Here is a 15,609-nt window from a genome sequence, read left to right on the forward strand (position 1 = left end):
AAGACCGATGATCCACTACCTGATTTCCTGCTTGTCCTAGAAGAGACTCATAGGAAAACTGATGGGTCTTTTGTTGATGGAATGTCTGAGAAAGTCTACCATCAAGTGTCATCGAGGATAGCTGAAGCTGAATCTTTGCTACTCTCTGGGGATAATGTGGAGAGCAGTGCTTCTGGCGGGTTATCTCTTACCGCAAAGAACCAAATATATGTTGAGGTAAACTTCTTGCAAGTTCATTGTTTATGTATCTTTGTTACAATTTCTCTTTGTATCAATGTCTAACTGTTGGTGTGTCTCTCTTATGTTGGCAGGTTACTCCGAAGAAAAAGAACCGGATATATGGGGTTGGGAACTTGCAAGCAGAAGCATCTTCAGCTCACATTGGTCAATTGCTTCCTCCCACTTAAGATCCACATGATCTAGCTGCAAAGCTTGCTGCTGCCGAAGCTACCCTTGCAAGTTAGGCGACTCAGTTACAGAAGATGCATAGTTATGATGCTTTACTTTGATTATCTTGCAGAGAAAGATCCAGAGTTTGCTGCAAGGTTTCACCGAGAGGATCCAGCTGCCGGAGACACAACCACCGAAGAGGCAACCGACGGAGAAGCTACCGGCAGCTAATCAAACTGATGAACTCTCTTTTCTCTCTTAATGTGTAATGTGTAATGTTTTTTTGTAAACTTGATCTCCCTTGTAAACTTTGTTATTTGAAAACTTAGTAATTCTAATTACAGCTTTAATTTGCATAAGTTATAAGGTTTAACTCTAATTACAGGTTTAATTTTAATTACATGTTTAATTCTAATTGCCGGTTTAATTTTAATTAAGCTAATCAAAATGAAAATTTTAACTTTTTTTTTATACCATTATTATTATTTGCGACGGAAAAAGTTATTGCAAAAACATCGCAAATTTGCGAGGGAGTTACTAGATACTAACTTTGCGAGGAAATTACTTTATAAACAAGCCCTCGCAATTTGCGTTTAGTTTGCGAGGGAATTTTTTTTCCTCGCAACGTTTGCGAGGGATTACCGTTGTTTTCTTGTAGTGATTAGAGTGATATATATAGTAGGGTTGGAGAACATTTTACTCTATAATAGAGGTTTTTACTCTATGAGTTGAAAATGTTCTAAGTAATGAAAAAACTCTAAAGCAATCAGAGAATTCAAGTCAAGCTCTCTCTCCATTGACACATGAGGAGCATATGCTAGTGATAGTAATTAGTCACCAATTAGAAGGGTAAAACAGTGTTTGTATTTGATTCTGCATGAGAGGTGGCGAGTAAGTTAGAGAGAAGGAGATAAAGAGGTGTACTACAGTCGAAAAGCGTGGTAAGTGTGGTGGGCGAGGTTGTTTTTCCTCAAGTCGTTAGAGGATTATTTTTTCTAGCTCTTAACTTTCTCTTTCCTAGATCTACTTTGTATGATCTATTTTTTTTTTTTACTTTCAAATTACTATAATAATGTGTGTTGATACTTGATGCCTCATTTTTTGGTGTAAAAGGTTTTGTATTTATACACAAACCAACATTTAACTGAGACATTTAATCTAATGATTATCATTAATATGACTGTTTTGATTCCGTATTTACATCGGATGCTCCGATTTTTGAACTTATTTGGTTTCCTACCGGCCATTACTTTGTGGACCCCCTTTCAAGGTTCTCTAGTTGTTTTACCTCAATTCCCATGATTCTATGGGATTCTAAATTTCCCGCACTCCTTTGGGGCTCGCCGAGCTGAATCACCGCCGAACTCTTCGTCTTCTCGCACCGTGAATGACAAGTGTCCTCCTTTTTTGGTATTGGGCTTTCTCCCAAAAGAGTCAGATCCATTGGTGATGGATCGATGCCCAACATCAGTTGTTTATTTTTGAAAAAAAAATAATAATTCAAAATTTTAAAAATTATTATTTTCGACGAATTTTCAGTTAAGTATTTCGATAAATTTTGTGGAACTTTAATTCGGGATAATGAAATTTTTTGACTAATTCCCTTTTAATATATTTTTATTGAAAATTAGTTAAAAATTTCTCAATACATATACTGATTTAGCTGGAAATGGTGATCGGAAATATAGATGCTTTCTTGTAGCCGACAAAATTACGTCATTAAACATTTGATTGAATTCCACATATCTCCCTGGCCTTTATTAACTTTTTTTGTTAGCACTATCATTTATCCCAAAATCTCTTTTATGGAACAAATTAATCACGGTTGATAACAGATTAACAGAACAATCATATTCATTGAAGTTATAGATAGGGCAATGTAGATCTCTTTACTTACAATTTTCACATTAAAAGTGAAAATGATTTAAGAGCAACAATAAAGTTTGTCCGTCAAATCCACTATTGCTTATTAGTTTTGCCTTAGAATTCTTGGATGCACTACTTTTTCTTATATATATATATATAACAAGTTTGTCTTTATTAATATAACTAACAGTATGTATGCTCTTTTAATCAAATTAAACAATATACAATATATGGTACACCAACGAGAGTATTTTATTAAGTAGAATATCAAAAATAATTTATTTTTGAAAAAGAACAAATATTACATAGTTATAAAAACTCACGATATTTTATATCTTGTCCATTGAGTGGAAGTATATGTACAAAAAATGAAGAAATAAAAATAAAAAGTAATATTAGGGATGAGAAGATCAATACCAATATAATAATATTTTTTACGGTAGTATCATCTTTTTTTTGTCAATTCGGTAGTATCATCCAATCCCACACTTTATGGAGCGGATTTTTATTTCTCTGAAAATAAATACCATCTTTTTTTGCTCTCCATATGTAGTAGGCTCCCTGAGCCACACCCTTTTCATACTTATACACATCAAATTTTCGTCCTTTCTTCCAATTAGGCCCTTGTCTTAAAGTACACCAAAAAAGTGTCGTCTTCCAAAAATTATCTCTTATAGGAAAAGGGTATAATTGTCCAGGCTGCTTATACGCTCCTTTTCTGTCGGAACTTCCGGATTTACAATGCACAAAGAGGGTTACGTTTAGATCGTTCCAGACCTCGAGATAATTTGTTTGGCCGGCGGATACATTACCAATGATGCATTGGCCATAAACAATTAGAAAAACTAAGAGATATTTCATGCTTCTTTTCAGATGTTTTTTTCTATTTTTTTTTTCGAAAACCTTTTTTCAGATGTTTAGATTTAATTTTCTTGTGCTTTAACAAAAAAAATAGATTTAATTTTCTTGTGTTAAATTGCTTTTGTACTTGCAGTATTTATATATACATCTATATATTGTTATTTTTGGATTCACACTCTTTTTTATTAATGATTAAAAATAGAAAATCAGTGTTTTAGAATTTTGACTAATCTAAGGCTATCTTGTTTTACCAAAAAGTTATAACCAAATAAATTTATGTGGTCCCCTAATGAGATTAAATCTGAACCATAAATATATTTTTGTAGTACACAATCACACAACATAAGAATCACAATATAGAGCTTAATTGGAACAACAGATAATAGAGCATTAACATTATGCAACATAAAGTCTAAGCTGCATAAGCTTAATGCAGTGATTAATATAACACATTTAATTGACGGTGGAGAAGTGAGTGATTAGATAATTATATTTATATTTAATATATTATATTAAAAATATATAATTTTAATGTGTTTCATTAGAAAATTTAAATATCACTCATTGAGTCATTGTTAGATAATATGTTTAATATATTTCACACATTTAATAAATATTATGATTATATATATATATATATGTTTGTAATTAAATAGTATATATATATATATAATGTGACACATTTATTAAAAAGAATTAATATATATATTATTATTTTTGGATAAGACATTATATCTTTATTAACATTTTTAATTTCAATAATTTTTAAAAATATATAGAACATAAAAATTAATCTAAAATATAATAATAATATTTATATTATAAACGTTATATCTACATTTATATATTTAATTTTTATTTTTTATGTATTAAATAAATTATTATATTATTTTAAATAATAACATTAATAAGTTACTGATAAATATTATCTTATAATAGATAAGTTTATGTTTTTTGAAATCATAAATTTTTTATATGTTTTACAAAGAAACTATATATAATTATTTAATATATATTAATATCTTAGATGTAAATGTTTAACAAATGCTTCAGGTGAGAGTTTTTGAAAAAAAGCATATGAAAACATTGCAGCTTCTAAGTGCTTCTTTATACCAGAAATAGTACTAACTCCAGAAAAAAAAAGTTATCAACTACTATATATGGCCTGTAGTAGAACCGGCTCGTTGTGGATCTCCTGGAAACCAAGTAAGTAACCAAAAAAATCAGGTTTTTTTGTTTATGTTATATCAGGCCCGGCTCACCTTTTTTTTGGGACCTGGTGCTCAATTTTTTTTTACAGAAAACTAAGGTTTTATTTGCAAAATTTAAAATTTTAATGGGCTTCCATTAACCAATGATTTCCGGTCTAGAATGGTTAAATCTCCCGGTTCAATAAACACCACAACAACAACACGAGAATTAAGAGTTAAGAATTAATGATTAAACCAACTCTTAGAGCAACTCAATTGGTTGTATTTTAGGAAAGTTGCTAAAAACATTAATTTTGAATAAAAGTGAATAAATGTGAAGTTAACAAACTTCTTAAAAACTTTCTATTTTTATGGTCCATTTGTAGTATCTAAAAATGTGGTCCTTAATTTAAATTTATTAATTTAGAAATTATTATAGTATAATAATTTTTGTTTTATATTTTTAATATTGTATATATTTAAAAACTTGAAATGAATATATTACATAAGATTTTATACAAACAATACATAAAAGCATATTTAAAACACAATGCAAAACGATTAATTGAAATCTTAATTGGTTCCGAATTTTTGCCATATATTCTCAACCAAAACATCTTTCAAACTTTGATGCATTTTTCGATCACGAAGGTCATTTCGTCTGATCATTATGTTCCTCATTAGGTTAGTGACATTTGAAGGCGTATCTATAGAATATAAGAGATCCACTTCTGGAGTTCTGCTTGAATCTGCTTGTGTGAATGTTACCTTATCAATCTGAGTGGCTATATCTCGTTCGTCTTCTACTATCATATTGTGCAGTATGATGCATGCTCTCATAATCTTTCCAATTTTTTTCTTACTCAAAAAAAGAGTTGGGTTTCTGACTATGGCAAATCGAGCTTGCAAAACGCCAAAAGCACGCTCGACATCTTTACGTGTGGCTTCTTGACATGTAGCAAATAAAGATGCTTTCGGATCTTCTAGCATTGGAATTGATTGGATAAAAGTAGCCCAATTTGGATAAATACCATATGTAAGATAGTAAGCCATATGATAGGCTCGTCCATTGACAAAGTATTTCACTTTGGGAGCTATACCTTGTAATATGTCATCAAAAACAAGTGAGCGATCGAGAACATTAATATCATTTAATGTACATGGAGGTCCAAAAAATATGTGCGTGCCATATCCAGAGGTCTTGTGAATGTACAACCTCTAAAACAATTGTTGGCTTTCCAGATCCACGTGTGGATTGACCTTTCCATGCGGTCGGGCAATTCTTCCACTCCCAATGCATATAATCTATGCTGTCTATCATTCCGGGAAATCCGCGCCACTCTCCAATAACGAGTAGTCATTGAAGATCTTCTACTGTGGGTCTTTGGAGGTACTCATCTCCAAATAAATTAATGACTCCTTCAATGAACTGTTCCAAGCATAACATCGCAGTGCTTTCAGCAAGCCGGAGGTATTCGTCAACTGCATCAGCTGCACAACCATATGCCATCATACGAATTGCTGCTGTAGATTTTTGTAGTGCAGAGAGACCGAACCTTCCAGTAGCATCTTGTCGTTGTCGAAAGTATGGAACTTCAGCAGAGAGTCGTTCAACGATACGCAAGAACAAGGCTTTGTTCATTCTAAAACGGCGACAAAAGAGGTGAGGAGGATATGTTGCATCGTCGAGAAATAATCTTCCCATAAGCGTCTGTGACCACCTTCACGGTCTCTTTCAATGAAGGATCGTTTTGGCTTCTCTGTGGTTGCTTCTTGTTGATCATTGAATGCTTGGTTGAAACGATTCTCGAATGCTTTATCAAAAAAATTATCAAATGCTTGATCAAAGTAGTCATCCATCCTTTCTTCAATATTATTAGAAGAAGATACCATTTCACCAAAGAAAGGAGAAAAATATATATTTTAAAAGTTTTTGGTGGATAAAGAAAGGAGAAAAAGATGCAACTGGAAAATATTGTATCGTGAGAGATTGTAAAAAAAGACAATGAAATGTGAATCCATATTGATAAACTCTTCATGTCACTTATATAGAGGAGATTGTAAAAAAAAATTGTGGTTTACATTGCTTGTAAAATTTGTGGTGTCTATAATACAAAGTACATATAGTACATACATCCATGACCATGTGCAAAAGAGTAACAATAACTTATGGCTGGCTTTGTTCTCTTCTTGTCTACTTCTTCAACATCCGTAACCTAGTGTCCAACTCACAAAACTTGTGGCTGGCCTTGTTCTTCCCCTTGTCTTCTGCTCCTTTTCTTCTTGTCTTCTACAGTCCCAAATGCATGTACCCCTCACGGTCTCTTTCAAATGTCCCAAATGCATGTACCTGTTATAGTCGCCAATACAACAACCAAACTTGTTCATACAAAAACTCCAACTCAAACTGTTAACAGTTAAACATAACATATACATAACCAACCGACTGTCATTATAAACCAAACAAGTTGAATTCAAACATAAACATCAATTCAACTCATACCATAAAACAGATATACAACTCATAGCATAAAACAGAACTGAAAGGAATAACATACAAGCAATGTAAACCTTAACATAAACTCAAACTAACTTGACAACATGTCACTAATTAGCTTATTCTTTAAAGCTAATTCCATTTCTGGAAGCGGCTCCGTTTTAGCTAGAAGACGGTCAAGCATTTTATGCATTGTTTGCTTCTCTTTGATCATACTTTGCTTCTCTTTCAAATCAAATTCTTTTTGCCTTATCTCCCACATGCTCTGAAACTCCTCAAGCGAAGCGCCTTCTTCTTCCACAATATTTGGCTTGCTCAACACCTTTTTACCCTTGGCCTTTGCTGCCTTAACACCTGGAGGACGAGCTTCTTCTTCCACATTCGCTGGAACTGAGGTTGATGACTGTGAAGGATGGTCATCATGTTTTCTTCTCTTAGAAGCTCCAGTACCTTTTTTAGTAGAAGCTCCACACTATTTCTGATCATGGCGAAGCTCTCTCCAAGCATGCTCAAGTGTGAACTGCACATTGCAATCGTTGAAGAATATATGGTAAGCCAATTTAATCACATCATCCTCATTTTGGCCACTAGTTTTCTGTTTTGTTTCAGCCTCATAGCTTCCAAAAAACTTGCAAACCGTCTCATTGATCTTCTGCCACCTTTTTTTGCAGTGCTTGGCCTCTCTCTTATCCACACCAGCAAGCTTAGGACTAGCAGCATAATAATCTGCTATGCGTGACCAAAAATTATTGCATTTTTGGTCATTAGAAATAATGGCATCCTTGCTAGTGTTGAGTCAAGCACCGATGAGAATCAAATCTTCTTTCTGAGACCATTTCCTTCTTTGTTGACGCTCCTTAGGTTGGTGTTCACCTTCGCTTGGAACCTCATCATAGTCATTGGCTTCGACAGTGTTGGTTGTGGTTTGACTAGTTAAAAGATCCATAAAACCTAACATGTCACTAGATGGTTCCATAGTCAAGTTTTTGGTTGGTGGTTAAAGGAGAAGGAAGAGAAAGAAAGAGTGTTTGTCGTTGGTGTTTAAAGGAGACGGAAGAGATAGAAAGAGTTTTTATGGTTTGTAATTAAAGGAGAAAGAAGAGTAACAAGAATAGTTTATGGTTGAAGAAGAAGGAAGAGTAAGAAGAATTTATCTATATAACAAGAGATTTAATTGAAGTTTATGGTTAAAAGTCACATAAGTAGCAATCAATGGTGGACATAAGTTTTTACCTAATAACATACAACCAACCATTTATCACACTGCAAAAATTTGGTTGAATGGTTCACTAAATAATGATGTGACTTAATTCAACAAGAAAAACATTAAAGCATTCATTCGTGTGTTGAACTAATATTAACTTGGTGGAACAAAAGATTGACCAAAATTCAAACCAGAAAAAACAAAAAAAACAAAACAAAGGTTGGTTACTTACTTGTGCATACGGCTGAGATAGTGGGAATAGGACGAACATTAAACGGCAGAATAATGATTTGTACTCCTCAACACAAAATGCAAACTCAATTTTTAACTATGAAAATTTCTGTGTGTATATATCACCAACGTATACATACACAGTTTAAACACACAGAAGAAAAGAAAACCCAAACAAACAATAATAATGGTTTTGTTATTTTGTTAGAGATCAAGACGAATATGTCTACGCTTAATAATAATGGTATGGTTATAAGATGTGTGGACAGTGGACCAACCTAGCTGTTGTTTTCAAGATAAGATGATGAATTGATGATCAGAGTTATATTCACACTCACACATTTCATACAAATCCATGGATCGATCATTGTCGTGCTTGTCACTCTCAACGGGATCAAATCCATGGATCGATCAGCCTTAAAGCACAAAGACAACATTTTTCTACAGAGCAAGCCCGATCATGAATCATGTAAGAGATCATAACATACCTTGGTCTTGATCCCAATTTGCCAACAGTCATTCACAAATTTGAGGAAGATATCAGTATCATAGAAAAGCTAGGTAACAATCAAATCTGCTCCAACATCAACATGTTTCACTAGCCACAACCCATCAGATCAAAGACGAGTAAGTAACCAAACTCAACACACACAAAATGCAAAGGCAAGAACAACACAAATCTGAACCTTTTTCTTCAGGTAAGCAAGATCACTCTGATAAGATTCAGGAGTAGCAAGTCCATTAGCTTCAATAACATCCGGATGAGCCTCTGATTTAAACAAAAACACACAAATCCTCAATCAGAGATCAAAAATACAAACACAAAATACAAGAACAAAACCAGCAAAAAGGATGGGGCAAATTCAATAACAAGATAACCAGCAACAGTGATTCCAAAGTAATCACCATACTTGCTCCAAATATGATTGACCAGATCCAAAGCACAAGCAAAACCTCCTTCAACCTGAACGAATTTATCTTCTCCATGAGGAGGATCTCCTCTAAGAGCAAGCACATTCTGAATCCCATTAGATCTAATCGTCTCAAGAGCGTGGTCAATCTTCTCGACAATCATGTTGGTACAAGTGAGATGCATCATAGTCTCGACGCAAATCACATTCTGTATCCTCGAAGCCGGCGGTGGATCCTCCTGCACCCCAAGTGATATCGCAGAAAAGAGAGAGAAAAAACGACTAGGTTAAACAAAAAAAAAACAGGGCTTTTTTTTTCTTTCTAAAATTTTGCTCACAAGCTGACACATGTTACCTAAGCATCGCTCCTAAAATCTCTAAGCTAAAGATCGATTGTTAACTAATTAGGATTTCTGATTTATCTTTTTAGCTTTTTAAGCTAACAACTTTGCTAAAATACAACCAATGGAGTTGCTCTCATGAAGCTAAAAATGACGTATCTTAATAAATACGATACTTATAAAACAAAAAAAATGAGAGCGATGCGATTTTGGTTTTCACACTGGTTCATCATTTCTTCGTGTCTCTTCTCTTCTAAGCGCCGATCTCGCCAGTTTTTGGCAGTTTTTTCAAGGGTTGGTAATGGTAAAATGGCTACCAATGTTGTAACCGCCTTCATCGAAACCTATATAATCCTTGCGTTGGTCTCTGGTTTCCTCAGGTTGATCATAGTGAAATTAATCATTTTTCGTTGTTCATATTACTGATGGCAGATCGAATCAGATGCCAAATGAAAGAAATTGCTTTGGGTATTGAGGATGCTACGGTTCATCTCTCAGCCGATCTATGTGCAGAAGCGATTCAAGCGACACAATTCAGTCTAATGGTGAAGTTGGTCAACCCTAGGAAGAAGAACCTTCGTGCGATGCTAAGTACTTCACCAAGGCTTTGGGAGAGTAATGATGAGATCTCTGGTCGAATCTTGGAGAATAAGAAGATTCAATTCATATTTCACTCCGAGGAATCCATGGCGGCTGTTGAGCGAAGAGGACCTTGGTCCTTTAATGAATGGATGTGTGTTACACAACGATGGCATCCTAACCAAACTGATGCGGATTTGACTTCCATTCCTTTTTGGGTTCAAATTTGGGGAATTCCGGTCCATTTCCTCACCCTTCGTATGATAACCTTCATCGGAGAAACGATTGGAAATTTCCTGGAGACTGATTTTGGCGAAGATGGGGCGGTCTTAATCGACTATGTGCGAATACGACTACTATGTGATTTAAGATTGGAATCACTCCAACTTAAGATCACACAAGGATCAAGAGATTCAAAGCTTATCTTGCGGAAGGTGGAATTCACGAGCTGGCTCTGAAGCACTCTCTTGTGAATCAAGGTGTGGTACGATGGATAAGAGGGTGATTGACTCGCTCAATCGGTGGGATAATCGACTCGCTCGATCAATGAACGAATGAAGGATGTTGAATCACTCAACAAACTTAATACGCAGGATTCTGAAGCACTAAGTGAATCACTCACAAAGAACTAAAGAACAAAGCAATACAAAGACTCAAACTTTGTAAAGAAGAAAACGTTTCTATTACTTTTAAAATGATCAAGAGTGATTTACAATGAACAAACTAAAGAGCATATATAGGCTCAACTACACGTTCTAGTGTTCTAAAACAAGAAAGGAATCACAACAATTAATGAAAATATGATCATTGGACCATTAAGTGTAGAATCAGTCCAAATAAGGCAAGAAGATGTGTCTTGTATCTCGTTAGCTTGGGGAGGAAGTGGTGACGTCTTGGAAGCTTCTTAGGCACTTGTGGAAACTCGAATATGCACAAAAATAAAATAGGAAGTAGTCGTTGTGCATTGATGACAATCGGGTCCGAAATAGGCAAGTAATAATAGAATTGAATCCGCCTGATCCAACGACTATTATTGCGTGTGATATCCTCCAAATATTCTCTAGTAGTTGTAGAAGCTCTCCTGGTTTCAATATGTAGATTTGGGGCACGTCTAAGTGAAAGCAAATGGAAGTTTCCATATCTGGCTCCAAGTAAATCAACGGACATGATTCAAAGGGTGGTTTGGACTTGGGTCTTCTCTTGGGTTGTTCTCCATTGGTTGGGGACTTGTGGTGAATCAAATAGGTGTGTGGGCTTCCTCCAGGGCTGGTCCAAGTGTCAAAAGTCCGAAACTCTTCATAGCTTGCAATGATGTCTGATTCATCCGCGAGTAGTTCAACATGTCTGTCAGCGAGTAGTTCAGCATGTTTGTCAGCGAGTAGTTCAGCAGGTCCAGCGAGTAGTCCAACAAGTACTTCAGCTATGACTTCTTGTGTCATCTTTGAATCAGATGAATGGTAAGTGGTTCCTTGATGACTTGGTGTTGCCTCATTAAAAACCTTTCTAGGTAAACCTAGTGAGAAAAACCCTAGACAAGGGAAAAAGAGTGCAACAGTCATATCCCAACAATGAGGTGATTTGACTTGATGATGCTTGATCCCTCTTGAACCATTGGACTTCTTAGGTTTAATTAGATGATGAATAATTAACCCTTCTCTTTGTGCTTGATCAGAACTCCATTTGGAAAAAGATTCTCCAAGATGCTCTTCGTGGACCAGTTTTGTGTGTGGACCGGTTGGTTCGCCATGCTCCCAGTTTGGTTTAGTTCTGATGTCCGCATAACTATGGAATGTCAACACTCCTCTACGGTTCCAACGCCAATTCCAGTTTGGAAATCACACTTGTACTCTTAAGTTTCGATATGAGAAACTCCGCAACTTTTGCACACACTGTGGCTTGATAACTCATGATGTTGCTGACTGCCCTTCTAGGAACAACCCCCCCCCCCCCCCCCCCTCCACCACCATCGGATGAAGATAATGACCCTGACTATAAGCCAGAGGATCCAGTTGACGACCATCCTGAAGAACTGCCACAAAACGTAAGTGCACTTGCTCATGTCAAAACAGAGAATGATAACAACCCTACTGTGTCTAAGAAGTGAAAGACTGATTCATCTACTCATGAATACAATGTGATCTTTCCACTACTTTGCTGTGATACACGCCATACCATTGCTTCTGAGGACACTCAACAATGCTGTGCAAAGAGAAATGTACGACAATCTGAGACACTCGAGACACGCAATTGGTTTTTGATGCAAGCGGTACCAACAGAGCAGGCACCATTCGACATGGAAGGAGTAGTCCCGATCAACCAAGGTGATGGTACGGTGGGCCGTAAGCCACCGGAGGCGCCATGAATACAACCTTTTGGAACTGCCGGGGCTTGAAAGGGTCCCTGGTAGTTCGACGCCTCAAAGGGATTAAGGCAACTTATTCCCCGAACATACTCTTTCTGATCGAGACTAAGAACCCAGATGATATCGTTCACGACGTTGCACCTCAGTTGGGATATGATTGTGTGAAGTGTGTATCTCCTTTGGGTATAGGGGGTGGTTTAGCTATGTTATGGAAGAAGACTGTTTCTGTTTGTTTTTATGATGTAAACGAAAAGATCATTGACTGCAAAATCAATAATAAATATGTTTCTGTCTATTTCTCATGTGTTTGTGGTCACCCAATACGTGAACTGAGACATCACCTTTTAGTACGTTTACAACGAATATCAACAAACAGAAATGGTCCTTGGTTAATGTGTGGTGACTTCAATGAGATACTCAATAACAATGAGAAACGAGGTGGTCGTGTAAGAGGAAATTGGAGCTTCACAGATTTCAGAAACATGGTTAATATCTGCAAAGTTTCTGATTTACCTTTCAAAGGAAATAATATGACTTGGTCTGGAAAACGATGGAAGCATACAGTTCAATGTTGGCTCGATCGTGCATTGGCTAATGATCAATGGAAAGCTACTTTCCCTGCATCTGAAGTTATTTATTTGGAAATGGTGGAATCTGATCATCGTCCAGTAGTAATAAATATCAAACGTACAACGGACAGAGGTATGAAACCTTTTCAATTTGATACTCGACTCTGCGAACTCCAAGAGTTTCACGATGTAGTACAGCACAGCTGGTCCGATTCTGACTCACAAGATAGGTCTCTTTATGAACAAATCTGTCACTGTAGGAAAGACATTTCACAATGGAAACGAAACCATAATACCAACTCTGCTATATAGATCAAAGAATTGACTCAGGAAATCGATGTAGCACACACCAATCCGGCTATCTCCTTAGACCAACTACATGAACTTCAAAGATGTCTCAGTACTGCATATGGAGAGGAAGAAAAACATTGGCAATTAAAAAGCCGTAACTTGTGGCTACATTATGGTGATCAACATTTGTTAAAATAAATTAAACAACATTTGTTAAAATAAATTTGCATGGGTCATTATAAACATTTTGAAGTATAAAGTGAATAATAAAAGTATACAGCTTGGCCTAAAAATTCCTAACAATTTTTTATGTTTGCAAACTCATTATGTATTAGTAGGGCTTTGGTTTTTTATTGATTATTTTAAACTATATTAAAGTATATATATTTCTATTTATATATATATATATATATATAGTTTTAGCTTCTGCTTTTATAAAAGAAAAACTCAGAACATTATATGATATTTATACTATTTTTTTCCATGATTTATACTATTTTCTAAATATATATTTACATTCATAATGATTACATGTATTAATTTGACCTGGGTAAACTCAAAACTTATTTATCTTTTCAAAAAAAAAATTGTACTACAACTTCATAACAAAAAAACACTTATAATTTTATGTTACAAATTATTCTAAATCACTTTAAGTGTAGAATGGATATCCGACTTATATAAACATTAAAAAGCGGATATTTACAGGTCAAGTAATAAATCAAATAACTGGTTGGATAATGGATAGGTATTAAAAAATGAATACTCAATACTCGATCTTTATCCGGAAGTAATAGAATTATAATACTCTTTATCTGACCCTAAGATCATGAATACCTTTTTTCGAGATGGGACGAATATGAATAACGGGTATTAGTGTCTATCCTTATACAACTAAAAATTATAACAATCAATTTAAGAACATTAAAAGTATGAATGGTAGCAGCGTATGACGGAAAAATCCGTCGGCGGTTTAGTTCAACCTAAAAATAAAAAAATAGGATGGACAACAAACCACCGCTGCCCAACTCTATTTGTACATGGTCTTTAAATTCATGAATGGTTGACAACAAATCACCGCTGGCCAACTCTATTTTGACATTGAAATTCACGAATGTTAGGATTATTCATGGTTGATAACCCAACAATCATGATTTTCATTGAAATTATATATAGATAGGAGAATGTGGCTCTCTTTAGTTATTATGATCTTCTTATTAAATTGTTTTTACATTAGAAGTGTAAATGATTTTACTGATCTATACTTTACATCCAAAAAAAAAATTATTTAGTATATTTTTTACTTTGTTAGCTGATTCTGACTGGGCTTCTTGTCCCAACACACGACGCTATGTAAGTGGCTTCTGCATATTCATTGGTTCTTCTCTGGTTTGAAAACATAAGAGAGTTGTTTAGTTATGTATAAGGAAATGATTTATTTAGAGATTTGTTAAGATGTGCACCGGTTTGTAAGGAAATAACGTATATACACTAATAATGTTACAAATTATAACTTTAAGTTGTGGTATTTATTAAAATGGTAAGGATTTACTATTTAAATCTTACAAATATAATGTTATATTAGCAAATGTGCTTCCGTTGTAATAAGTAAGCGATTTCTGAAATAACCCTTCTCATTTTTTATATATATTATAATCTATAGTGGTTTCATATCCACTAACAACCTAGCATTAATCAACAACAACGGATCGGATAACCAAGCAATACCATTAAACCAATAAAGAATCCAACAATAAAAAACCAATAAACCAACAAAGTCAATAATCAATTCCAACATGCTACAATGTTCTATCGACTCCATTCTAGCAACCTAACAATAGTTAGTCCACAATCAATCAAGCCTCTAGAACATCCTCATTTTCATCGCATTGATTGCACTATCACATTTTGCCTTTACCTCCACCACAAACACAAATTGAGATGCATAAGAATTGTCATAAACATTCGGTGAGGTAATCATCTCATCTATTGGGCTATGCACACAAGAAGCTGAGATTCCAATGTTAAGCAACACAAACAACACAACAAACCAGAGAAACAAGTGTCAGACATGTGGGTGTCGACAAAAAATAGGGTTTTCCTTCTCCCAACGTCGACTTCCCCCTTATATATGTCGATTAGGGATTCACTTGAACCAAACGGGATCAAATCGACAATTTAAATCAACTCGGTCGAACCGGAATTTGTTGGTGTCAATCGACACCCACCCCCAAAACATACTATTTGGTTTGCGGGTGTTACGATATCTCTATACTATTAAACTTTCAAACAAAAAATAGATGATATATTTTTTAGT

At 34.9% G+C, this 15,609-nt stretch overlaps 3 protein-coding genes and 3 pseudogenes across 10 annotated transcripts; 2 read left to right on the plus strand and 4 right to left on the minus strand.

Annotated features, from left to right (window-relative positions):
* Positions 1 to 2,487: 2,487 nt before the first annotated feature.
* LOC104776888 (S-protein homolog 21-like) lies at positions 2,488 to 3,219 on the minus strand. The gene has a single exon (XM_010501046.2). It carries the CDS (start codon positions 3,115 to 3,117, stop codon positions 2,716 to 2,718), a length of 402 nt encoding a protein of 133 aa, XP_010499348.1. The 5' UTR covers positions 3,118 to 3,219; the 3' UTR covers positions 2,488 to 2,715.
* A 1,566-nt stretch (positions 3,220 to 4,785) lies between these two features.
* LOC147946823 (uncharacterized) lies at positions 4,786 to 6,324 on the minus strand (annotated as a pseudogene).
* Positions 6,325 to 6,330: 6 nt separating this feature from the next.
* On the minus strand, positions 6,331 to 9,643 carry LOC104776889 (methylenetetrahydrofolate reductase (NADH) 1). 8 transcript variants are annotated; one of them, XR_766182.3, is made up of 4 exons: positions 9,151 to 9,643; positions 8,926 to 9,008; positions 8,728 to 8,837; positions 6,331 to 6,657 (listed from the first exon to the last, which is right to left on the minus strand). XR_766182.3 is itself a non-coding variant. In XM_010501050.3 (3 exons), the coding sequence occupies exons 1-3, from the start codon at positions 9,336 to 9,338 to the stop codon at positions 8,835 to 8,837; spliced, it is 279 nt and encodes a 92-aa protein (XP_010499352.2). In that variant the 5' UTR covers positions 9,339 to 9,570; the 3' UTR covers positions 6,331 to 8,834. The 8 variants fall into 8 exon arrangements, 3 of the variants coding, with proteins under 3 accessions (XP_010499352.2, XP_010499351.2, XP_087365004.1); XR_015595496.1 differs by having other exon boundaries at positions 8,241 to 8,837; positions 9,146 to 9,570; XR_015595495.1 differs by having other exon boundaries at positions 9,146 to 9,552.
* LOC147946824 (glutathione S-transferase T3-like) lies at positions 6,739 to 7,780 on the minus strand (annotated as a pseudogene).
* Positions 9,644 to 9,916: 273 nt separating the features above from the next.
* LOC147946825 (uncharacterized) lies at positions 9,917 to 12,174 on the plus strand (annotated as a pseudogene).
* Positions 12,175 to 12,428: 254 nt separating this feature from the next.
* On the plus strand, positions 12,429 to 13,313 carry LOC147946826 (uncharacterized). Its single transcript, XM_087507267.1, has one exon. It carries the CDS (start codon positions 12,429 to 12,431, stop codon positions 13,311 to 13,313), a length of 885 nt encoding a protein of 294 aa, XP_087363393.1.
* Positions 13,314 to 15,609: the final 2,296 nt, after the last annotated feature.

The sequence above is a fragment of the Camelina sativa genome, chromosome 3 (assembly GCF_030686135.1).
Source record: "Camelina sativa cultivar CO46 ecotype springtype chromosome 3, ASM3068613v1".
In the NCBI taxonomy this organism is placed as follows: domain Eukaryota; kingdom Viridiplantae; phylum Streptophyta; class Magnoliopsida; order Brassicales; family Brassicaceae; genus Camelina; species Camelina sativa.